At 32.1% G+C, this 26,850-nt stretch overlaps 1 protein-coding gene, 1 long non-coding RNA gene and 1 pseudogene across 3 annotated transcripts; all 3 read right to left on the bottom strand.

Annotated features, from left to right (window-relative positions):
* Positions 1–1,717: 1,717 nt before the first annotated feature.
* On the bottom strand, positions 1,718–10,371 carry LOC102603972 (replication protein A 70 kDa DNA-binding subunit A-like). Of its 2 annotated transcripts, none has more exons than XM_015311295.1 (11): positions 10,177–10,371; positions 8,497–8,650; positions 8,051–8,330; positions 7,851–7,938; positions 6,019–6,140; positions 5,841–5,934; positions 5,427–5,553; positions 5,182–5,342; positions 4,936–5,059; positions 3,558–3,832; positions 1,718–1,887 (listed from the first exon to the last, which is right to left on the bottom strand). In XM_015311295.1, the coding sequence occupies exons 4-10, from the start codon at positions 7,859–7,861 to the stop codon at positions 3,587–3,589; spliced, it is 885 nt and encodes a 294-aa protein (XP_015166781.1). In that variant the 5' UTR covers positions 7,862–7,938; positions 8,051–8,330; positions 8,497–8,650; positions 10,177–10,371; the 3' UTR covers positions 1,718–1,887; positions 3,558–3,586. The 2 variants fall into 2 exon arrangements, with proteins under 2 accessions (XP_015166781.1, XP_006353328.2); XM_006353266.2 differs by lacking the exon at positions 1,718–1,887 and adding an exon at positions 3,260–3,413.
* A 3,423-nt stretch (positions 10,372–13,794) lies between these two features.
* Positions 13,795–14,635, bottom strand: LOC107061644 (F-box/LRR-repeat protein At3g48880-like; annotated as a pseudogene).
* A 6,415-nt stretch (positions 14,636–21,050) lies between these two features.
* LOC107061654 (uncharacterized) lies at positions 21,051–26,492 on the bottom strand. Its single transcript, XR_001474138.1, has 3 exons — positions 26,399–26,492; positions 22,236–22,435; positions 21,051–21,323 (listed from the first exon to the last, which is right to left on the bottom strand). It is a non-coding gene; the product is annotated as an uncharacterized lncRNA (long non-coding RNA).
* Between the last annotated feature and the right edge of the window lie 358 nt (positions 26,493–26,850).

The raw sequence follows: 26,850 nt of genomic DNA, 5'->3' as shown, positions 1-26,850 counted from the left end.
TTTTTTTTTTTAAAAAAACTTTTTATGAAAATCGTTGGCTTCAATGTTATTTATTTTTTAAATTTTTATTAAATTCTCTGCAAGGGTAGGATATTTTTTTGAGAAAATCGGCAGCGATTTTTATTTCTTTTAGCGATGCGGCGTCAATTTTTGTCAGAACAAAATCGATTTTGCCCTTTTGGTTAATTTTTTTTTATATGTGCCGTTTTTGTTTTTTAAAGAAAAAAAGTTGCACTTTTGGCTCCGAACTCAACAAAAAGGTGTCATTGCTCATTAGTGCCCATATAAAAACATTGTCTCGCTTGAAAAATCGGAGGTAGCCACATATTTTCTTGAAGAATCGGAGGAGCTCATATTTGGATTTGCCGCCTAATCCCCTAGAACTAGGGTAGAAATTTTTGGGCTATGTAATTTTTTTTTACTAGATAATATGGGTTGTCTAATTTTGAATTAAAAAAATGTTAATAATGAAAAAGGAATAATGTGACATGGCATCCTATTAGGAGAGAGATAATGTTTTTTTTGTGTAAGTATATTTTAAGAAAAAGAGGTAAAGTTGGGTGATATTGTGGTCCTAAAACAAACATAAGTGATATTCCAAGGTAATTTCCCAAACATGGGTGACTATCCAGGGAAATTACTCTTCACTTTTGCTTTTGGTTTAAAAATGCTCCTCCTTCCATCTTTTGGTCTAAAAATACTCTCAACCTAAATTCAATTGAATTAAATTCTTTTACTAACTAGTTGTTTTGAAAGATAATTTTTTATTTATTCAAATTCTTAATATTAGCTCATCTCAAAATATTAAAAACTTATTAAGTCTAATCATATTTAAAATTTAAAAAAATTCTCGTTATCAAATATTTTAGTAAAAAAGAGTAAGAAAACGACAAAATTTGACAAAAACAGACCCCCCTTTATTATGTCTTATTTACCGTTGTCACTGACCCATAATAATAATAATAATAATAGTATAAAAAAAAACTCATTTTTCCCTATTTACAATCAGTGGTCCAAAATAAGGACACCCATCACGAAATTTTGAAAAAAATAAATTCTTTTTTGTTTCTTATTTACGGTTACTAATCATATCTAAATCCTAAATATTAGCTACGTATATGATTAGTCAAATTTTGTCTTTTTCCTTTATTCCCTGTTACTAAAAATATTGACAACATAACAAATTTATTTTTGTACTAGATGAGTGTTGCCCGTGCTAAGCACAGGCCCAACGTTTAAAATTTTATCATAATTTTACTTCTGTTTGATATCTGGGGTCCATCAATGTTCCAGGAGAGTAGAAGGGGTTGCAATACACAAAATTCTACAATACCAAAACAATTCACTTTGCTCTTGAATCTAGCCATAGCTACACAATAATAGGAAGTAACTAAAAATAACAATCAAAACATCGAAAACTCGAACTTTATCTGGGATTCGTTGATTTTCCCCAGTAGAGTAAAAGGGGTTTGCAATAAAACACAAAATTATACAGTAGCAAGACAATACATTTGACCAAGATTCCTTAACCAAGATGAAAATCCCCTTCAATACTAAAATCTCAGTTTGGAATTAGTTCCATACATACAAATACATGTTAGCCATAAAACATTGTGGCTACTTTCCATGTACATTTCGATTTCAAACAATAGGATATCAAATCAAGAAAAATACTGGCGTATTTATAATGGATCTATAATTAATGAGTTTAAACACATTATAGCTGCCAAATTTGTTCATTATATATTCAGTGAGATACTTACATAGTTTAACATTTCCTTATGTGGGAGTGCTAATTACATGCATTTACATACTATTTTAAATTAGACAAAAAACAGATGCATCTTTCATGCTTGGATTTTCTGGATCATCTTTGATCAAAATCACCTGTTACATTAAAATTGAGGGATTAAATGTCACAGAATCACATAATTTATACAACATATAATGAGCATGATGAGAAGTAGTGAAAGAAAAAAACAAAGCCAAATGTTTAGAACTTAAAGCATGAATTACAAATGTATGAAATGAGATCTAAGTTAAAGATTAATATTATAGTAAAAGATTGGAAAAAAACAGTTAAGAAAACACAATGACAATTTGACCAAACAAACTTGAACAAAGCTCAATAGGCTTAAAAAATGACAATACTCATCCAAGATTTTAACCCATATAGACGAAGAAAATCTTGGTAATTCATAAGATACAACTCAAACTATATTATATATAAGACTAAAGGAGCATTATTCATAAAGAAATTGATTCAAAATTGTGACGGTAATGTCAAAGGATTAATCAATCTGGACAAAAAATTATGAAATTTCTTTAATTTAGTTTAAACTTGTGTTGGAGAAATTTAGTTCAAGAGATTCACAATCGGATACTATATGGACATATGATCGCGACTGTAAGAATCTCAAGTATCGATTAATCATGAAGAGGTAGAAACCGAGTAACTGAACTAAAATTTTAACTCATATAGACAAAGAAAATATAGTATGATGTAAAAATAAAATCTGATGAAAAATTATAAGAATTCGTAAAGTTTATATAGTATTGAGAAATAGCATGGCAGTAACAGTGTTTGACCAAAGTCTATGGCAGAATTTGGATCAATTTTATTATTTTAATGAGGCTTACTTCATACAGAAAGTGATAATTGACTGATTTGGAGGGTAGGGGGAGAGTGAGCGTAACCATATAGGGTTCATCACAAGAAAAATATAAAATAACATAACATGTGCAGAGTATATAGTACTAAGTCTCATCTAGAATTAGCATAAAGCTTTCCCAAGCTTTGCATATAGTAGATAGGATTATTCTCATCATCTTTTTCTAGATAGATAATGTGAAATCATGGACTAAACATTAATCAAGGATAATCAAAGTCTTTCTATGGTTGAAAGATTCAAATTATAATATAGATATAAGAGGATTAATTATATCTTGTTATTTTTAATTTAGACAAATTTGCACAAGAAATATAAATCAAAATACGCAAACAGTTTTACCAAACAGGTTTGATATCACAAGTTTTTAATTACTAACTGTTATTTCGTATTGTAGTTTTTGATTCTATCAGTTTAAGGTGGTTATTCCAACAAGATCAATAGAGGAAAGTTACATCATCTTTTAGGAACTAAAAATGAACACAATAGTCTTCAGTGATAACAATAATTATAACAGCAGAAAGAATATATTTTCATTTAAGTTGATAAATGGAGTACCTGTAAAAAGATAATTTTTAACTAAGCTGCTATTATAGGAGAAAATATTTTCAATTTCCGCAAAAGAACAGGAACATAAGGCATCCACATAGCAACATCAAAAGCTTGCAAAACACGGCATACAGTGGCAGCAACAAAAGAGTGCAAAACATGACTGTTTTGAGAAGCACAACAAAAGTGTTCCAACTGCAATTCAAAACAGTCAAAGATACTGTGTCTAGAGACTGAATTGAATTCAAAGAAAATAAATACAAAGAGAAGTAAATCCTATTTATATTAGTCAATTGCAAAAGATGAACTTTTAAACAATGTACAAAATAATTCAAATACCTTTTAATTCTTTTTCATGGGAGGATTTTTCATTTCCATGCTTGGATATTCTTTTCCCCTGAACTAAGATGTTCAATTGTGCGCTTTTTCGCATCTGTAATATTGACTGTCGTAGATGCCATTGATTTATGAATCACATCTTGTTTTTCCAGGTAAGACAAAATGGATAATTTTTGCGTTGCATCCAAATTTTTTGTGAATAGCCTTTTTATTTGAATGTTGAATATCTTGCCGTTCAATTCATCTTCCACATTTTGGAGCGATAATGTTTCTTTCTGAAAAAATGGAAAAGAATGATTATTAATAACAAAATCATTAATATTTTATATATTATATATATAATAATAAGAAATAAAGCGAATAGACAAATCGAAAGAGATCCGATATTTTTACCATAAAAGAAGATGTTCAACAACAATATCATATGCAAGGATCATGAATTTTCAAAAAAAAAAAAGTGGATGAGGAAAGAAAAGTGAATCACAAAAAAGATATTAAATTTGTTTTTAAAGGAAAATCAATATCTCTATGTTTATGTATTTACATCTGAACTCAAATTCAATATTAAAGGTCTTTCAACTAATCAAAGCCACACATGCAGCAGTTCTAAAACGGTGACGCCTATTGTGGTAGGTTCGCATGACAGCTTAGGCACAAAGTTCTCAGCCAATGGGTAACTATGTGAGATGGATAAAAGCCAAAAAAATATATACAATAATAATATTTTTATAAAGAAAGTTAACTGTAAACAGACAACAAAAAGTATAAGTTGGGTGATTCACGAGATATTTGTCTATTGAAGGTAAGTTTCCATTCCCTCATCATTTACAACATTCTATGCTATTTGATAAGGAACTGACGAGATATTGTTGGAAAGCTGTGAGCTCAAGTTCTTCCTACTATAAAGGTCTTCACAACTTACATTATACAAAATGAATCTTTATTACAAATTCTCTATTGCTAGAATTCTAAGCCTATAGAGCTATAGTATCCTTTTCAAGTTAAGGAAGTCATATGTTCACTTAGTTGAAACTCTTAAAAGTTAGATAGTATATTTTTCACGTAATTAAAGAAAGTAATTGGCCATAATTTAATTACATATATACATATATGATTAGTAATCTAAAAATAAGTAATTGATAATTACATAATTTCATACGCAAGATAAGATTATAGCCTACTTTATAATGTAGGGTAGATATTTTTTAGGATTACTACTTGCGATGTTATTATGTGCATTTAATTTAGACAGTAGTGAGTTAGAACATTTCATCGTAGATTCCTTTAACTGTTACAGGCCAGCGGCAGAGTTTATAAGAAAATACAAAATCAGAACAGGTTTTTTGTGATTATTTGGTGAGCAAAAAGTAATATGTACCTTGACGAAGCAAATTTCATAAATTTCTTCTGAAGTGAGGTGCAACATTTTCTCTGCAATTTCATCCGAAACAATAGCTGTTGCAAAACCGTTGTTGTCCTTAATAGTAACTTCAAATTGACATTTGTTTTGATAATTAATAAAAATATTTTAAAATAATGGTTAGTTAAGACATTTATTTCTTTGAACAAACAAAATAAATAATCTTAATTAGTTATTATTAATTTTGTAGAAGAGCAAATATACCTAGGAATAAGATGTGTGGATAGGTGACAATTTGTGCAGTATATTTCCCTTTGCACGTTATATCTCGTGAACAATTGCTTACAATTTGAGCATGCTAACACACTAAAGCGTTGATCCTTACTTGCAAGGGACAATTCAGCCTCAACATTAAATACTTGTCCCTTCAAATTGAATATACCAAATATTATTTTTTACTGGGAAATTAAAAAAAAATTAAAATAGATTAATATACTTGTTGTTCTCACTGGAGGTTGTGCCTGGATGTTAGCCACAAATATAACTTCATCCTCAAATGGAATCAACATAATAGAGCCTATTGGAGTTGTACTTTTCATCTTATAAGAAACAAGCTTTGTTTCAATTGTTTTGATCCTATAAACAAGTAAAAATACGAAAATTTATTAATATTAGTTCATCCAAAATACTTGTATTGTTTTGAAAATTGTAAAAAGAATTGTAAAGAAGTCTACGGTCCATACATTTATCAAAAACAAATAAGAATACTACTATCTTCATTTTATTACATATGTCTTGTAGAAAGATTATGAAAAAAGAAATAAAAGTGAAATTTTAAAACTTTGTGATTGTAAGATTAAAGATGTGTTTTATATCTCAAAATATTCTGAAATTTTGATGCATTAAATAAAAATGTATATTACCACGTCCTTAACTCAGCTGCATGTGGATATGAAGGATTGATTTCAATTGTTGTATTGAATTTGCTCGTCAAACCAACGAATCTATTCGACGTTCCTATGTGCATTTGAATATGTCATTTTAGTTTCATCATGTCATCTATTTTTCAATAAAGGAAAAAAAAATTATTTGCACTTTTACCTGAGGATGATTTCCCAATTTTCCTAGCAAGAATGATTGGGTAATCATGAAGTTGGTTGAAAAGTTTAAGTCCCTCATGATCAATAAAATCCTCCCAAAGTGTCAGTTTTGTTGGTTTTTTCCTGCATATGTTTTGAAGGATGTTTTCAAACATTAAAGTTGCAGAAGATATGTGATATTGTAAAAACATTATAAATAATAAAATTGAAATCAGATTATATTATCAATAAATACCAGCATTTTTGTGCTATAAAAGTCAAAATATAAGATCCACGAACAAAGAAAAGAGTTGAGTTGGACAGCGAAATTGATGAACTTTTTAATCTATCAAAGTACTACAGGTATTCAAAGTGCTTTAAGAAATAACGGAAAATCATACCATAGAAAACAAATCAAACAGGGCAACCAGTATATTTCTTTTTAATAGATTATCTCCACAATATTGGGAAGTTAATTCATCTAAAATATAAAGGGCAGGAACAAACCAGGAATAAGATCAATCCTTATTAAAACTGAACCTTTACTTCACTCTATTGATTGACTACAGTAGAACCATGAGAACTTTTTGAACCTAAAACCAATTGTTTATATACAATATTATTTAGCAAAAAGCAAAAAAAGCAAGTAAACACAAGAATAACTAAAACATGGTATAAAGTAGGCAGATCTGCAACTTTCACATATCCAGATTCATCCCATAATATGTTTGCCATTTCACTCAGAATTTAAAAGCTTTCCAGACATTGAACAGGCTTACTTCAGCCACCAATAAACAAACATAGCATGAGACCGTGAAACAGCCAGAAAGACTTAACAGAATTAGGCTTCAGGTCTCAATCAATTATTGCGTCAGGATCAGGCTTCAGGTCTCAATGAATTATTGCATCAGGTTTATGTTTAGAATCAAGATCGAAACTTTCATGGTTATGGCATTTTTACAGAAGCTAGTGGAATGAAGAAGATGAACAAGGAACAACATAAAAAGCAAATAAGGAGTTCACAAAGTTTTAAACAACATTTTGATATAGAAAAGGTCAACAAAACACGTGGAAAGATCACCACCGCAGATCTCTTAAGTGATGGATTAAATCAGAGTTGTAAGAGACACATAGACACAACTATTAGAAAGATAATTTCAGATTTCTCTACATATTTATGTAGACAAATTCTTCTGCAACTGATCATGAAGTTGTGGCACTTCTTTCCTTTCTACCCATGACAAATTGTCACTTTTACCATTACAAATAAACTTATTTTACTTCTATGCGTCCGGGTTTCTGTTGGATTGGTGTACTTGGAGTGGAAATCGCTGGAGACTATCAAGTACGAAAATGGAAAAGAAAAAAAAACACTATCAACCAAAAAGAGCCTTTCTTTGAAAACAACTAATAAGATATGAAGATAAATGACAAGAGTAATATTCTATATATAGTTACAGCTTATCCATGATAATAAACTCTTGAATTAGTTTTCCAGTTACAGTCTTTGTTGAAGGACTATTCAATGACATTACTTTAACAAAAGAGAGGGTAAGATGCACAAACAAACCAAAAAAGAAGAAGAAAAAGACAATCTTCGCAAAAATAAACAAGAACACTCCTAAAACTACAATTAAACTCCCAAAAAGTAGTAACCATTTGGAGAAGACGACTACAAAGACAACGTTACTGAAACTCGAAAGAATTAATCACTTTATTAAATACAAGTATATACATCAACTACGAAAATGGAAAAGAAAAAAAAAACACTATCAACCAAAAAGAACCTTTCTTTGAAAACAAATAATAAGATATGAAGATAAATGACAAGAGTGATATTCTATATATACTTACAGCTTGTCCATGATAATAAACTCTTGAATTCGTTTTTCAGTTGCAGTCTTTGTTGAAGGACTGCCATTAATGACAATGGCGAGTACATCTTGCATTAAACAAAAATAAACAAAGAATAATTAGATCATGAGAAATATTCTATTATAGTAACAATGGATTTTATGTGAATAATAAGAATAATTAAATAAATTTATAAATACCAAATTCAAATTCTTTGGGTTGATACACAAAAGTGTCAAATGTGGTAAGAGCTAGTCGTGTTGGTGGTGGTAATGGATCCTGAGGAGGTTTGACCTCTTCAACTGGTTCAACAATGGTGTTTTAATCGAGTGTCCAAATGAATTTATTAAGTGGATTTTCATATCCAAGAGGTGGTACTTTCACATGTGCAACAGATACCAAGTAAGTCTTGAAAGGAACAAATTCTTTTTCAAAATATGTTATATCAGTACTGTAAATAGTGGCCTGAACTTGATTCTCCTATAAAAGAATTTGTAAAATTTTTGATTAGTTGTGTAAAATTTAAAAGTTATTTTATTATTTTTCATATTATTAAAGTAAAAATATAAAATAATGGATTATTTAGTTAACTGATGAAGTAAAGTTACGCTTTTAAAATCAATAATAAATTAATAAAAATAAATACCTCTTCATCTTGTAGAATTAAGACTTGGTATTTTGTGGTTTTATCTTTGTTGTCCCTTGGTCGACTTTTATCAACAACTTGGACCTTACATGTCCAATTTTTAGTAGTTGGAGTGATCATATTGATGGTATATCTTTCCGCCATGTTGAACTATCTGCAATTAAAATACATTATAAGAGGATAAGCTAAAGGTAAATGTATAATGAAAGCAATATTATAATATAGATAAACATAAGTAAGTTGTATATGAGATTTACCATTGCAAATTAAAGCACAAAGTTCAAGAAAAGGCCTTTTCAATAATTTCATTATAGACAACATTATATGTTGAATGATCATCATTTTCATCAATTATAGGTGGTCTAATTAATACTTTAACATTGTGAGAACTTGTTGCTCTTGATAAAGCAACATACAATTGTCCATGAGAGAAGACAGGTTCCCGTAAATATATACCAACAAAATCTAATGTCTGTCCTTGAGCTTTATTTATAGTCATGGCAAAACATAATCGTACAGGAAATTGTGTTCTCTTAAAAGGAAGAGGCAATTTTAGAAAGGTCCATGTCCTTCTAGAAATCCATTCTAATAGATAAGGAATAATTACTATTCTGCCCTTCAATCATATTAGATTTTCGGAATTGCCATTGGTCGTCATGGTCGTCTTCACCTTTCTATATAATAGAAATAGAATAGAAATATATATAGAAAAATATATATGCACACATATGTAACAAGAGTTTAGGGTATTATCATCATAGTTAAGCAACCCACTCTAGCAAACAAATTGATAGTAAACACGAATACCTAGTTTGAGCACAAAAGAGATGAACAAGTTTAAGGAAGATGGATACCCAACTTGAGCTTGAAAATGATTTGGGTAAAAAGTGTAAAAGAATCATATGCTTAATACGGTGATACCTGAGAAGATGAAGAGATTTGAGAGTGTGGTATGAAATTAAGGAAATATTATCTAATAGAAATTATTATATCTAAAATGGTTTATGAGCATCAAAAAGCAATTACAAACTTCATAAAAGTTTAGGATATAATCAAACTTCATCTTAACATTTTTATTTTGTGCAATTAATAGCAACATAATTCTTAGAGAGAACTAACAATAGTAATTTTCTTACCGCAAAGGAAGATATCAAAAAATAATAAAATGAGCTCACAGAATTTTGTGAGTGTAGGTTTGAATGCATGAGATTTTCGCAGAGTGAACGAAGATGAGCCCTCATTCCATTAGTCATCAATTTAGTCATCAATCCGAACAATACAATTTCAATCTTGGTCGAAAGGGCATAATCACTATAGACCTAACAATTGTCTATCTTCCATAGAAGGAATCTTGAAAGAGTTAGACAGAGAATATAGAGGTAGATTACAAAGTAATTGAATACACATTACCATGTTTGTTAAGTCATGGATAACCTATTGTTGATAAACTATTTACTGGACCAGACAGTAATTTATTATTTCTTAGATATATATCTACAACTATATTTTTTTTTTTTGCATATATGTGTGAGGACAACATAAATCTTTACATCAATTATAAAATTGGGGGAGAGAATTAGACAGAATAATAACGATGTCAAACCTATATTTTAGTGGTAAAATTTAAAAGTTCGAAAAGAACTGGAAGAAATTTGTTGCAAAATTGAAAGAAGAACATACCTGTAATTCGTTGTTGTTGGAGTTGGAGCAAGAGAAAGGGAAGAACTGATTCTTGTGTTGAAAATATTGCGTCTATTTTGTGCTAAAGAGGAAGATGGAGTGTTCTAGAATTATGGAGAGAGTGTATTTGCCAGGTTAAATTTACTATTTTACCCTTGGTCGTCCTTGGTCTTCACCTTTCTATAGAAAAAAAAAATTGTTGGTAAGGATATGAAGCGTTAAAAAATTATTTAAAGCATGAATGGAAATTTCTAGAGAAAGATAGTTTGGCATTTAGATTTGATATTTTTGCCACGTGGAAAGAATTTGGGGACAAGTACAATTATAACAAAAATTAAATTAAAAAATATTGTGTAAATAACAAATATACCCTTAAAGATCTTTATATCCATCTATTCTGCTTCTTCATCTTTCTTTTTCCAAACATGCACCCTCCTATTGTTGCTGTTTCTTCTTTGCATCTAATTTTACTTTCTTGATGAAATATCAATGTAAGGTTAGATTTTTGAAACAAATGGTTAATAAGGTAAGAAAAATTATGTGGATTAGTGCAGATAAGATTTTTTTATGAAACAAGCCCACTCACTTTCCCTGCAACTCCAAACAATTCCTTCTCTCTCTTATATTCCTATCCCTCGATCTCTAACTATATTTTTTCCTCCAAAATTATGAAAATGCTTGTCCATTTATTATTTCCTACAAAATATTTTCATCAAATTCACACCCTTCATTATATTTGGGAACAAAACTACAAAGTAATTGAAAGAGAGAACACAAGATTCTAAGAAAATTGGGTGAATTGATGTAGACATTTTTATGGATATTGATTATATCTACAGTGTGATATTCGAATTGAGGGACATGTTCATATGGTCTTGAACAACAACCTTAATATGAATGAAGAAGAAAGCATTTGAGAAATTTAAAAGAAAAAACATATCTTGTATTACTACTGAAAATGAAAACTGATGAAAGAAAAGTCATACTTTGTATTACTTCTGCAGAAAATGAAAATTAAAAAGATCTTTTTAATTTATTTTCTGGTCAAGGAAAGAAAGAGACTCTTGCTGATTAGGAATGGAAAAGAAAGGTCCATGTCCTTCTAGAAATCCATTCTAATAGATAAGGAATAATTACTATTCTGCCCTTCAATCATATTAGATTTTCGAAATTGCCATTGGTCGTCATGGTCGTCTTCACCATTCTATATAATAGAAATTTTAAATATAGTTAGACTTAAATAATTTAAATACTTTGGGATGAACTAATATTAAAAATTTGAATAAATAAAATATTATCATTAAAACAAATAAAAGAATTAGCTAACTAGTAAAAAAAATTCAATTCAATTTGGGTTGAGGATGTTTTTAGACCAAAAGGTGGAAGAATGAGTATTTTTCAAACAAAAACAAAAGCATAAGCGGAGAATATTTTTAGACCAAAAGGAGGATGAAAGGTATTTTTGAACCTTTTTCAATAGATTAAGGGTATTCTTGGCCCTTAATTACGAATTATGATATAATATGTTCTCTTACCGAAAATAGCATTAGTTTTATTATCCAAAATAACAAAACATTTTTTTCTCTTCCATTAATTGTCTAATTTGTTTCCTATTTTCTCTTCTTTATATTTTCTTTCTTGCATTAGTACGTTTTCTTTCTCTTTCATTTCCCCCCCATCATTTTCTTTCTTTCATTCTTGTTTTTTCTTCAGTTATCTTTTCTCTATCCTTTTCTTTTATTCCGTCTTTTTTTCTCTTTCTTTTTTCTTCCATCATTTTCTTTTTCTTTCATTTTTGTCTTTTATTCGGTTATTTTGTCTCTCTCCTTTTTTTATTCCGTCATCTTCTTTCTCTTTCTCTTTTCTTCCATCATTTTCTGTCTCTTTCATTGAAATCTTTTGTTCGTTTATTTTTTTCTCTCTCCTTTTCTGTATTCCATCATTTTCTTTCTCTTTCTCCTTTCAACCATCATTCTCTCTTTTTCATTTTTGTCTTTTCTTCGTTTATTTTTTCTCTCTCCTTTTTTTATTCCATCATTTTCTTTCTCTTTCTCTTTTCTTCCATCCTTTTCTCTCTCTTTCATTTTTTTTTCCAGTCATTTTTTCTCTCTTAGCTTTCTTTTTTAAATTTTAATTATTTTTATGTTTATGGATGTTTTGAAGATTAACATTTTATTTTAAAAAAAATATGGACATCATTACTAAAATTAAAAAATATAAATTATACTTGTATATATTTTGAATTCAATACATTATACATATTATATGCATTTTTCAATGCACATTGTGAATATATAACTAAAATATTTTAAATACAATAATGTATTTTAACACCGTTAATAAGAGGGAAAAAACAATTGTAATACATTTGAATTCAGTATATGATACATATTATAAGCATGTTCCAATGTACGTGTTGAATATATAACTAAAATATTTTTAATACAAATGTATTATAAGTATTATGTGTAAATTTCTGATATTTCGGTACAATTTAAATTAATTTTACGTTGTTAAAATGTATTATATTTTTTTGGAATAACAACAATCGAATTTATAACAATGTATAATATTGAATTCAAATTGTATTACAACTATAGTTTATATAATAACACATAAACTAATTTGAATAATTTTTTAATATTTGAAATTCAGGTATAATATCTTTTTAATATCATTTAATAAAAAAAATAAAAAAAAATAAACAACAATTATAGTACATTTTGAATTCAATACTTGATACTATATACCCCTGCTTTCACTGAATTATTCTTGATACCACCAGAGTATATATATACCCTAATGGTATCAAGGAGTAAATTAGTAGTTTTTTCACTGGATCACTCTTTGATACCACCAGAGTATAGATATACTCTAATAGTATCAAAAAGTAATTTAGTAGTCTTTCACTGAAGTGACTTTTTCTTCATTGATACCACCAGAGTATATATACTTGATACTACCAGGATATATATATATATAACCTAATGACATCAAGGAGTAACTGAATAGTATTTCATTGAATCACTCGTTGATACCATCAAAGTATATATACAGTGATTACAGTCTAATGGTATGAAGGAGTAACTTAATAGTGTTTCACTGAAGTGACTTTTTCTTTCTTGATACCACCAAAGTATATATATACTCATATGGTATCAAATGATTATTAAAGCTAAAATTATACTATATATGGTAATAAAAATAAACTAACACATTTAAAAAACGTAATTAATCAATTAAAATATATTATTTATGTAAAAATTCCAAAAAAAAAAAAACTTCAGTTGAGAAATAATGTGTTGGCCTAATTAATTGAGAAAATTACATGGAAAGACCATCCGTATGACTTGACTACATAAATAAAAGTGTTTAATTTAAAAAAGCCCTTTAAACAACAATTGGTGTTTGACCAAGGTTTTAATATACTCTCAAAAGTGTTTTCAAAAAGAGCACTTTTGAAGAAAATTTTCTTTTTCCGACTTCAAAAGAAACAAATTCTGCTACTTTTCATTCACTCAAAAATTTAACCAAATACCTCACTTCTTTAAATATGCACTTTTTTATGGGAAAATAAACTCTGTGTCCCAAAAGCTTAGCCAAACATATGTAACCGGATAAATAATCCAGTGTACTACAAAAGCACAGAAACAAAAAGCATAAGATCATAGAAACACGAAGAACCCTGTCGAAGAGAATAGACTTAAAACATACAAAATAACAGCACGAAGTAGTATTGTGCTACATGAAACAACACAAAACGATAATACTTGCTGCTCTAGCAAACTGGAAAATTCTCGTCCATTAACAAACAACAATAACGAAGCTACATTTTGTTTCATATACACAAGTTTACACATTTACTCCAGACCTTTAACTCAGGAAGCAATATATTCTTCAAGTTGTCAAATTGCAAGAGATCTCACCTCATCCACTTTCCAGAGGTCTTCTTCATACTTATACCACCTCATCAGCCCTTCATCATTTCAACTGCGTTGACACATGATGCATGAGTCACTCATGCAGGTTAGGAATTTGTCTAACCTAGACGCTTTTTCAAGAATTGATTCATCAAGCTTGGTCAGAATTTTCATTGGTGCGGGTGGAGGGTCTTCAATAATTATGCAATGAGATATGTTGAGCACTTTCAACATTTTTAACCCAGGTTTAGATAACACTGTGCACCTCACACTCAACACTTTCAAGTTTGATAGAAATGATACCAGTGTAGATGCAAACAACATATCACAGGGCCCCATAATCTTTAGCTTAGAATTTTTTTTGCAACTCCTGGCAATTTCCTCAATGACATATGCAGAATTTTTATACTACGCATCGTTAATGATTCAAGATCTTCCCATATATAAATAGCCCTGCATATTGATCGGTGTTTTATTTTGTTTCAAGAAGGCATAACAAGGCGTTTAAGCTGTGGACACCTGAAAAAGAGGAGATCTAATTAGCTGTTGCTTCTCCTGTAAGAACAATGGAAAATTATAGGGCATCTGATATTTCTGAAACGATGCTTGTTGTATGGTTTCTTGATTTAAGTTATAATTATAATACTATAGAAAGAAGAAAGTTTATAGGAGAAATACTTCTCGGCAGTAAAAGTCAACTGATTGTCGTTAACATACATATTGTGATGGAAAATCAATGTTTGTATGTTTCCATGACTGAAGTTCAAGCAAATATTTAGGAGGCGGGTTAATTTTTCTTGAGACGGACAGTCGACATATACGTACGGCCTTCCTTGGGAATCTGATGAAATTTGATTGCAATACTGACAAGTCCAGCATTTTCCAGAGAAGTTGATCAGAACAAGCCAATTGCCATGCACGACAAACTTGAGGAATTACAGATATCAACTGGAAAAGGTTAAAGTATCTTCACCAAGATATCATTATCAAGGTCCTTCCATCACCACAGCTTCAATCTTTTTTTTAATTCGAAATGGCATCATAAAAGCTTCAATCTCCTAAACTCCTGTAGAAACAAGAAAGGTTATTACTTTTGTAGATCTATGAGGAATATTTGAATTCTTGACATCAAATTGATGTTGCTGATTGTCATTTTGTGAATATACTCAGACCATGAAAAATAAAAAGTTAACCCTCTGCAATATGAAGAAACATAGAAGATTGTACAAATACATCTGAGGAGTACAGGGATGCCCAAAAGTGAAGAAACTAGGAAAATTTGAGCTGGAACTTTAGTTGGTTGTAGATAATGACAGAGAGCTAAGTTCTTGCTGGCATAGCTGACGGAAGTATCACATTTTGGATAAAAAATTCAATGTCCTGAGCACAAGGACGGAAAAGCTGAAAACTTGTTATATGTTTTGACAATTTGAAGAGCAAGACAAATACAAAGAGAACTGGGGAATGGGACAAGTGTCTGCTGAAAAAGATGCATATAGTTTCCAGGAACCAAAGAGAAGGAGATGCAAAAACACAATACTTCACCCCTTTTATTTCCTGTGAATTGAAACGAAAATAAATAGGTTGACATGATTTGTTTATTTAGCGAAGTCCAAAGAGTTGTTGAAAGATATAAAAGTAGTTCCTAAACCTATCAAAGATAATAACAATAATAGTGCAAGTACAATAATAACTATGCCTTAAATCTCAAAATTTTAGAATAGATTGTATGGTCCATTTGTAACCATTTCGCCCTATGCAGATTCAAATTTTCAATACTACTTTACAACAACTTAAATGGAGTGATATGGATATTGAGGAGTCATATAGCCAACTCCAATTGGTTTGGGATTGAGGTGTAGGTGTACTTTACAATAGCTATGCTTCAAACCTAAACTAATTGAGGTCCGGCTATATGAACACTCGATATACATTCTGTTCCATTTGGAGCAGTGCTATTCCAATACTCAGATAATTATTAAGGATACTCTATTACAAAGGTTTTTCTATATTTTCTATCGAAATACAAATCAGTAATGAACTAAAAAGATCCTGGCAAACAACATACTTAATATAAGTGTAGCAACATAAACTAAACCTTAATTCTAACCATTAGAATTACCTATGCATCTAGTGCATCATTTATATTTTTGTATTTTGTTAATTTCACAAGAATCTCAAAAAATTGGAAGTCTTTTGGGACAACTCCGTCCATGTGATTGTAATGTTTACCTCGTCCATTTTAACACCTTCAACCATCATAGTGTCAAACCTATACACCAGTGCAATTGAACTTCTATGGTAGACATTTCCAAACTATAATTCAGGACCTTCTTTCCTTTATCTTCTACATGTGCTACTTGTACCTTAATCATCACTTATATTTTCTAGTTTAGTAATACCACACACCATCATACCATTCACATTTCTACAACAATCATTTCCCGATATGCACTCACGCCATCATTGGTTTCCCAACTGTCTTACAAAACCTATTTCACTCTGGTTTCTATCTCCTTATTACCTGGAAATGAGCCTAGACATATGAACGATCTTTGTAAACTCACTTTTGATGATCCCAGATTTGAATAAAGGAGTGTTGTGGCAAACAAACGATCAACATAATACTAGTTTATCCTCACAGTAAGGAATTAATAAGAGAAATGATATCAAATGTTTTGTTAAGTCCTGAAATAAAGCATCATACAAATTGGGACAATAGGAGTATTTATAGAAAGTCTTCAGCAACAGAACCAAAGATAGTTGGTACGGGGTCTGTATATGACTAAATTCTATATCGAAAGCTAAACTAGCAAGAAAACATGATGGATCTTCAATCAATTTCTGACGAAAGCTGAAAAAGTAGTACTTTTAGGTTAAAACTTAACACCTAAAAGCACAAAAATATGTTTGAAGGAAAGGTGAGAGGACCTAAATGAAATTGATAGTCTATGAGTATAAAATATAAGGAGTCTTGATGAATATCAAACTTCTAAATCAATCATCCAGGTTGAAGTATACATAATTCAGAAGGGATTCCTTTATTGTTCTTAAGTACTTTGTTCATTTCATTTTTTGTGAAGATGTTTGACTGATCAAGACATTTAACGTGTTAATTTGGTGTTATACTGATAGTGGAAGAAACTAATAAATTAATGGTTGAAAAGAGATATCACATTAAAATTAAAGAGGGAATAATTTATACATCTTAAATTCTTAAAAGCGGTCATAATTTTATAAATAGGATGTTTCAAAATATTTGGAACATCCTAAAATGGGAAAAGAGCCGTATAAATTGGAACATAGGGAGTACAAATATTCAGGATGCAGAATATTCATCCAAGGACTTAAAAGATGGATAGAAAGAGAACTTGAATGAAATGATACTTCACTGTGGTTCTTGTCTTCTTCTCATAAACAAATTAGAATTCTCACCATACATCATGTTTCTCAAATGAGTAAAGTATCAAGTGAAGTATAAACAGTCAATTAAGGAACATCGATATTACTCAAGATACGTGTGGAATACGGTCAACCCACGCGGATACTTTGACTAGAGTCCATGGAAAAATTTGGGAGGGAAATTGAGATTTTTTTATTTTGAGAAAGTTAACTAGTATTATAAAGTACACCAATAGACAATAGTGAACACCTGTAGTAATTACATCAAAAGTATAGAGGGATTGTCAATAAGAGTCTAAACACCTATCTCCCTCATAAACTATCTAAGAATAGGTGATGTCCCCCGGATCCTTGGGTACTAAACAATTCATTTTAATGCTTTGGAAAGGGACGTTGTTCTCAAAACATCTCTCATTTGTCTCCCTCCATATTGTCCACCAAATGTAGGCAGGGACAATCTTCTATCTCTCCTTGTGTCCTGACTGATTTCCATCTCTATTCCAACATGCTAGGACTTCTGCAGTATTTCTAGCATGGTTCATGTAATACCTCTCAAGTTAATGAAATACTTCCATAGTTTCTCAGTTACTTCACAATGCAAAAAAAAAAGGTTTATTGTCTCAAACATCAGGAGCATAACTGTCTCCTCTTTGTATTAAGTTATCTTGAGTCAGAATTGATTGTCTTGCAACAAGTCACCTTATGTGGTATCTTCCTTTTCCAGATCATCTTCCAAGGCCACAACTCCTTGGTTTTAGTTGAAATGTCTAGTAACTTAAAATTTGATTTCACCTTGGACTTGCCATCTTTATCCAACTTCCGTATCAATTTGTCTTCCTCACAGGTGAGGTTCTTGGCTTGTTCCAAGGTGTTGTAGAATTGCGTCATTTTGTCACTTCCCAGTCATTGAGGAACCTTCTGAAGGTCAGGTTCCACCTTAGTTCATTTCTGACTTCTAGAATTGTAGCCATTTTCTGTTGATTGAGAATATAAATGTTGAGTAGTCACTGAAAAAACACATGATGCTATGCAACTCAGATTTGAGAAAATAGTTCGGAAAATCCACGGTACTACATAAATTAAATATGAAAAGTAGTCCAGAGAGATGCACGGTGCTACGCAAATCAGATATGCAAAAAAAAGGTAGTCACCGGAAGGATGGCATGGTGCTACACAAATTATATATGAAAAAGTAGTCACTGGAATGATGGCACAGTGCTACTACACAAATTAAATATGAAAAAGTAGTCACTGGAAAGATGGCACAATGCTACAAGTTAGATATAAGAAAGTAGTCACCGGAATGATGGCACGGTGCTTGCATAAATCAAATATGAGAAAATAGTCACCGGAAAGATACACGGTGACCCAACTTTTGCTAACATAATTGTTGGCCAGACGGGCGACATATATGGGTAATAGCCCCCGCCGACAGCGGAAGCTCTTTGATTGTTTACCAAGATCGTAGAGGCTCTGATACCATGTGAGAAATATAGGAAAAAATATTATTGAATTGTTGTTGTGTCTACATTATTACATTGAGACCCTATTTATAGACACTACAATACAATCATTTACCAAGTAGGATACTATTTTCTATTACTATTTATATTCCTATTCTATTCTAAATAGGATTGTATAAACCTATTCCTATTCTACTACGATTGTATAAACCTACTCTTATTCTAATAGGATTGTATAAAGCTATTCATATTCTAACAAACATATTGTAACTGGGAGATAGATACTCCCAGTGAATCCCCCTCACTCACCTTGAAGCCCTTAATTCAGTTTTTAACCTGAGCAATCTTCAACATATCACTTAGACCTCACCTCCCATAGCTAGGATGAATAGAAAAGGAGAAAAGGAGTCTCCTTGTCTCAATCCTATCTCAAAGGAAAAGAAGCCAGATGGTGAACCATTGATCAAAACTGAGAACTTCATAGTGGTCATACAAAACCTCATCCATTTTATTCCGGTGTTGCCAAATCCCATCCTCCTGATTGTGCGCCACAAATATTTTCATTTCAAGTGATCATCAGCTCTCTATGACTAGCTTACAAAGAATTCCTAGGTCTTTGGATTTGTTTCTTATTTAAGATTTTGATTTCTCAAAATAAGAGATAAAATAGATTTTAAGACATGGAAAGTGGCACACATTCAATATTATAGTCCTTTCTCTACTTTGTAGTTTTTCCTATTGGTCAATATTTGTTGCTTCATGTTTTAAGTCAAATGGAGAGAAACTAAGAATTAAAGATTCCCTTTTTCTTTTTTGAGGGGAAGAATCTGAGAGCTTGAAAGAAGAAGTTGGGGCCTTGGGGAAGAAGACCCAAAATATCTTTCTTAGAATATTTCTATAGCTCTATTTCATGATTTTGAACCTTTTTAGCCGAACCCCAACACCCATCCATACCCCCTGAATCGTAAGATTTAGATTTTATCCGCACCCAAGTCTGAGCAACTTAGGACTCGGGTGCGAGTATGCGACGCGGATGCGAATTTGAGGGTCAGATTAGGCAAAATCTAAATTTTAAGATTCGGGGTTACATATCCAGGTATGGAAATAGGTGCTAGGATTCGGCTAAAAATCCAAAATTTATAAAATAGGGCTATAAAGATATTCTAAATTTTGAAAGATCTTTTAGATCGTCTTTCCCAACACCCCCAACTTTCAAGGGCTCTTCCCCTCAAAAAAGAAAAAGGAAGTCATTCAAGGTCTTCCAACTGTCTACCAAAAGTTGGAACACAACCGCTTGAATTCTTAGTTTCTCTGTGTTTGGCTTGAAACATGAAGCAACAAATATTGACCAAGAGGAAAAGCTAAAAAAGAGACAAAAGGACTATAACATTAAAAGTATGCCATGTCTTAAATCTATTTTATCTTTTATCAAAATCTCAATTTCCCCCCAAATTTGTCCATGGACTCTGGTCAAAGTATCCAACGTGGGTTGACCGAATCCCACACGTATCCGCACCCACACCCCACCTGCCTTGTGCCGACACGGGTGCGACAACAAAAATGAAGAGTCCGCGCAACTTAGTCGAAAGTGCTATTTGTCACCTGATTTCCATAGCGAGGGAACTAACATTAGAGTTTTAGCTACTCATATGAAGCCTACATAAATCTTTTCTCTCAAACAACTAATCATCTATCTACAGAGCTTATAGGTTAGATTTAAATTCGGTGTACACCTTTTGGAACTGTTGTTTTCCTTTTTCTAGCTATTTGATTTTTGCCTTACAGATCTGAATTCAAGGTTGTCTAAATTTGTACATCTTGGTTTCCTGCATTTCAATTATTACCACACTAATAATTGAACTGCAGGAAACCAAGATTACAAATTCAGACAACCTTGAATTCAAATCAGTAAGGGAAAAAACCAAATAGCCAGAGAAAGGAAAACAACAGTTCCAAAAGGTGTACACCGAATTCCTTTGACACCCACAACTTTTGGAATCAAGATCCAACATGAGTCAAAAATTAATCCGGAAAACAACCTTAAAGAATGTAAGGAAAAAACAAAGACAGAGAGAGATTAAGCACATGCCTTTAGATTGTTGGTTCACTTCAGTGTGTGAAATAATTGGGTGAAAACTGTGGGATGATAGTGTAGCTTTGATGAGGAGTGAGATTCCGATACGAGGAAATGACCATAAAATCCCCCACGCATTGGCAGGTGTTGGCTGTCAAACTTTAATAATAAAGAGTACCTACAACTCCTCACTGCCAAATGGAAGTGCCATCATATCTCTCATACCTGTAACTTGATTCTGGTCAACAGTCTAACATTTTTTCATTTTTTGCTTCAGAGACATCCTACCTGTTTTTTTGATAAATGACAAAAAAAGGAAGATCAAAGTGAGATTTTCTTTTGACTTAATACCTTTAATTTTAAACTCCCTAAACTATTCACATTTTATCATTTCAGCACTTGAATTTTATTTTTTTTTTATTTTTTTTTTGATAACCGAGAAATCCGTCTGTGACCCGCCCTTTGGACCAATCACAGCCTTCTAAACTCGGTGGATAATGGGCCCGCCCCTCTACCCTTCTCCACTTAAATACCGGGCTTCGCTTTTCATGGTGTGGGGCTTGAACCTGCGACCTAAGCCACAAATCCTCCACCTTTTGCCACTTGAGCTAGGCCTTGGGGGCAGATTTCAGCACTTAAATTATGGGGTATTGTAGTTAAACCCTGAACTATAGGGCCATCTGATACGGAGAGTGACAGTCAGAAAGAGCATTTATGTGGACCTAGTACACACTGTGAGGTCCGACATTTTCTCTGATTCACCTCATTTAGTGCATTTTCATTACTTGAACGGAAGCTTATGCCTTATGCAAATTGAATAAATTATGCTTATGACTTATTTTAATTTTCTTTCTTAAAATCAAAGTTAAAATTGACTGGTAAATTCTATCCAATATAGAATTATATTTAATATTTCTCTAATTTCAGAGAGAATCTTATTCATTTTCACAATAATTTTTGCTTCTCCAGAATAAGTAGGCGCTTGGCCATATATTCATCATTGAATGTACTTCTCAAATTTGAGATACAGCTTCAAAAGTGAAAAATGAGTTGAAAAACAGGTTATAAGTTGTTTCAAATTTGAAATATAAGTTCAAGTTGGATTTGAAATTTTCAAGGCCAAACACTGACTTCCAAATAAAGAGTAAAATTGCTAGGAAAAGAAGTGGATATTTTTTTGATGAAGTTAGAGTTTAGTACCGACAAGTTCAGTGTCTCCCAGAGAAGTTGATCACAACGAGCCAATTGCCACACATTACAAACATGAGCAAGTCCAGCAGACAATTCAAAAAGGTCAAAAAACTGGAGTATCTTCACCCAGATATCATTATCAAGGTCCTCCCATCTCCTAACAGGAAAATCTCCTCCCTCCATCACAAAAACTTCAATCTCCTAAACTCCTGTAGAAACAAGAAAGGTTATTACTTCTCCAGATCCATGAAGAATATTTGAATTCCTGAAGTCAAATTAATGTTGCTGATTGCCATTTTGTATTCTTGTGAATAAACTCAGACTATGAAGAACAAAAAGTTAAGCCCTGCAATACAAAGTAACATAGAAGAATGTACAAATACGTTTGAGGAGTACTTCCCAAAGTGAAGAAACTAGGAAAATATGATGTGGATCTTAAGTTGGTTGTAGATAATGACAAAGAACTAAGTTTTGCAGCCATAGCTGTAGGAAGTATCACATTTTGGGAAAAAAATAGTCATTACCAAAAGTAAAATGATACAAAAAGGAGGACGTAACATTGTCGGAACTATATTTTAGCAAAGAGTAGTTAAAAGATACTAAAGTAGTACTAGTCATAAAGTTAGGTGAAAGGAAAAACACCATGTCAAAGTTTGACTACTATTCGTTGAATGAATTCCTAAAACTTGTCAAAGATATATAAACAATACTAGTAAGGGTACAATAATAACTATGCCTTAATCTCATATGGTTCCTTTGCAACCGAATTCCACTTTACCCGGGTTGAAATTTTCAATACTACTTAACAACTAGCTTAAATGAAGTGATATGGACATTAAGGATCTATATAGCCAACCCCGACGTGTTTGGGACTGAGGTGGAGTTGTACTTTACAACAGCTATGAATCAAAAGCTAAACTAGTTGAGGTCGGCTATAGGAACACTCAATATCCATTCTGCTCCATTTGTAGCAGTTCCATTCCAATACTAAGATAATTATTATGAATTCTCTATTACTAAAGGTTATTTATATTTTCTACCGAAATGTAAAACAGTAATGAACAAAAAGGACTCCTGGCAAACAACATACTTAATAAAAGTGTTGCAACATAAAATAAACCTTAATCCTAACCATTGGAATTACTATGGGTCATGTGCTTCATTTATATTTTGTTTTTTTGCTAATTCAACAAGAATCTCAAGAACTTGTAAGTCCCTTTTGACAATTTTGTCCATGTGATTGAATTGTTTATCTCATCCATTAACATTCAACCATCATAGTATTACACCGTTGCATTTGAACTTCTAATGTAGACATTTCCAAACTATAATTCAGGGCTTTCTTTCCTTTTATCTTCTACATGTGCTTTTTGTTCCTTGTCATAATCATCACTTATTTTGTCTAGTTTTGTACGACCACACACCATCATACCATTCACATTTTTACAACACTCAATTTTTTTATATGTCGGACCATAGATACCCAAAATTCACGCCATACACCATCATTGGTCTCACAACTGTCTTATAAAACCTATCTTTCACGCTGGTATGTATCTCCTTATCGCATACCACTCGTTTTCAACAGTAGGGCTTTAACTTATGTGTTGCGTCTTCGTCTATAAGACTATCGCACTATTGACGTGGAAACAGAGCATACACATATGAATGATCTATGTGAACTCACACTGATGATCTCAGACCTGAATAAAGAAGTGTTGTGTAACTTAACTATCAACCTAATACTAGTTTATCCTTACAGTAAGGAATTAATAAGAGAAATGATATCAAATATTTTGTAATGTCCAGAAATAGAGTGTCATATAAATTGGGAGAAATAGAGTGTTGATAACAAGTTTTCAACAACAGAACCAATGATAGTTAGTAGCGGGATATGTATATGACTAAATTCTAAATTGAAAGCTAAACAGCAAGTAAAACTGATGGATCGTCAATCCTCTTCCAAAAAAAGCTGAAAAACACAAGTAATTTTAGATTAAAACTTAGCACCTAAAAGCACAAAAATATGCATGGGATTTGAGTCCCACATCGGTACTGAAATGTGTCGTTGTGGGGCTTATATAACCTTGGGCTCTCCCACTTCAATAGCTAGCTTTTGGGGTGTGATTCTCCCTGAGTTATACAAAGGGTATGATAGCCACCCACTACTCTTCGTACACATCGTGCCATGAACGGTGATCAGGTATTGCAGTGTTCGCCGGAGACAAACTGTTTCTATTGCACGGCCATGGAGGAGAGCTTGGTGGTTTATTATGGTTCATTCCAAGGTATGAGACTTATTAATAACAGTTGTAAATTTGAATGATATGATTTTATAATAGTATAGATAATAGTTTGCTTATCGCAAAATTTTATGGAATCAAACCAAACGATAGTACAGTGCACCCATCTTCTTAAAATCCAGGACACACCTCTTACAAAACAGTTTGCAAGGATGGAAATCGAGAGAAGGTGGATTTCTGGAAGGATATATGGTGTGGGAAATGTCCTTGAAGCAGACTTTTCCTGAGCTATACAACCTATGCCAATATCAGGTGCTACTGTGGCAGACCTATGGACAGGACAAGGGTGGAACCTCCTTCTTAGAAGGAACCTCAATGACTGGGAATAAACATTATAGCAGCTTTTCAGAATACAGTCCCTCAAAGCTTCATCTTACAGAAGAGAAGGGCAGCTTGGTGTGGAAGGTATATAGCAAAAGTATTTTTACTGTCAGGTCAGCTTACAAAGACTTGTCAGGAACAAATATCAAAGAGATAGGGTGGCCATGGAGATTGATCTGGAAGACCAAAAAGCCTTATAAGGTAAATTATTTTACCTGGTTATTGGCAAAGAAAGCAGCCCTCACCCATGAAAACCTGAACAAGAGGAAATTCAACCTCTGATCTAGATGCTACCTATGTGAAGAACACGAAGAGAGAGTCAACCATCTCTTTTTGCACTGCATATGGACAGACCAGCTGTGGCAGATGTTCATCTACAAGAGGAAGATCAGGTGGGTGACTCCTGGGAGAATCAAAGAAGTGCTAAGAAGCTGGAATAGAGATGGCAATGCAGTGAGGAAGGAGAAGAGATGGAAGATGGTCCCTGCATGTATATGGTGGGCTATATGGAAAGAGAGGAATCATAGATGTTTTGAAGGCAAAAAGAGCAACATACATAAGATTAGGACAGACTGCTTAGGCGCCTTTATTATTTTTGGTGTAAACAAGTAGTTATAGACAGCACAGAAGATGTTTTTAATGCAATTGATTGGCTGTGATTAGGTTTATTAGGATTCTGTAAAGTGACAACTTTTGTGATGAGAAACTACACTTTGCAGTATACCTGTGGACATATAAAAGTGAAGTCTACCATTCTCAAAAAAAATAAAATGATAGTACAGTGCACCCATCCTCATACAATCCAGGATACACCTCTGATAACCTGGAAGCCAGCGCTGACCCCACACCTCTCTCTCTCTCTCTCTTTGTGTGTGTTCGGGGGGAGGGGGAAGGTCCCTGTCTACTAAAGCCATCTGTTACTCAACTTTGCCAGTGATGTCTGATTTCTCATTAAAGGTAAGGTCATGAATATCCTACCTAATACAGTATATCCTTCCAACCCAATATCCATACATTTTTCAATTGCCTTCCAAATAATGTGAGGAAATTTAATTCTGAGATCTTGTCAGGCTGTTCTCCTAACTTTATTTTCATAAGTTTGAAAGCTCAAATGTACTTCTCTTTTGCATTTTCTGGATGTTTTTAGTGAAACTTCTTACTTTGTCAAAAAAAAATTTAAAAAATCCTTCCCATCAATCTCTCAAACTACTAATCATGTATCTAGATTTTACAGGTTAGATGCCCCGAAACCCAATTTTCTCGTTGTAATTAGAAAAGACGGAATAACCAAGGCATTATTTACATTTAACATACGCAGGTAAAAAAAAAGCTGCAATAATTTTCCAAAAGAAGCTACATTTTCGATTAGAGCACAACGAGAAATGAAAATCCTTGCGATAACAAAATTATAAATCACAAGTAAATTAAAACCAATCTCGACAAAGATTTAAACTTAAAGAACAAAAAGATCTGCATTTGATCATACCTCACTACTAATTGAAATGCTGAAAACCAAGAAACAAAATTCAGATAAGCATAAATTCAGACCTGTATGGGAAAAACTCAATTGTTTCTGCAGTTCAATTCCATCAAGTGCCAAAAAAGGGGGAAAGAAAGATCCGCAGGTGTACACAAACTCTTTTAATACCCACAAGGCCACAACAACTTATGGAATCAAGATCCAACTCGAATAAAAATTTAAACCAAAAAACAACCTTAAAGAATGGAAAAGAAAGAGAGATTTAGAACATGCCTTCAGAACATAGGTGAACTGTTGCGAATGGCATTCAAAGTTTGGATAGTTTGTTCACTTTAATAGAGTGTAAAAACAAACTGGGTGAAAAATGTGGGATGATAGAGTAGCTGTGATGATGAGTGAGATTCAGATATGAGGAAAATGACAATAATAACCCCCACACGTTGGCAGGTGCTGGCTATCAAACTGTAATCTGATTGAGAGCATCCAAATGTAAGTGCCATCATATCTACACCTACTGTAA

Source organism: Solanum tuberosum, unplaced genomic scaffold, assembly GCF_000226075.1.
Source record: "Solanum tuberosum cultivar DM 1-3 516 R44 unplaced genomic scaffold, SolTub_3.0 scf00154, whole genome shotgun sequence".
Lineage (NCBI taxonomy): Eukaryota > Viridiplantae > Streptophyta > Magnoliopsida > Solanales > Solanaceae > Solanum > Solanum tuberosum.
The sequence above is the reverse complement of the archived record's forward strand: the minus strand, read 5'-3'. Positions and strand labels throughout refer to the sequence as shown.

Coding starts and splice junctions, on each gene's coding strand:
- LOC102603972 (XM_015311295.1), bottom strand. Junction 5,554..5,840: donor GCAGCTGAGTTAAGGACGTG/GTAATATACATT, acceptor ACTTGTTTATAG/GATCAAAACAATTGAAACAA. Junction 5,060..5,181: donor TCCACACATCTTATTCCTAG/GTATATTTGCTC, acceptor TTATCAAAACAA/ATGTCAATTTGAAGTTACTA.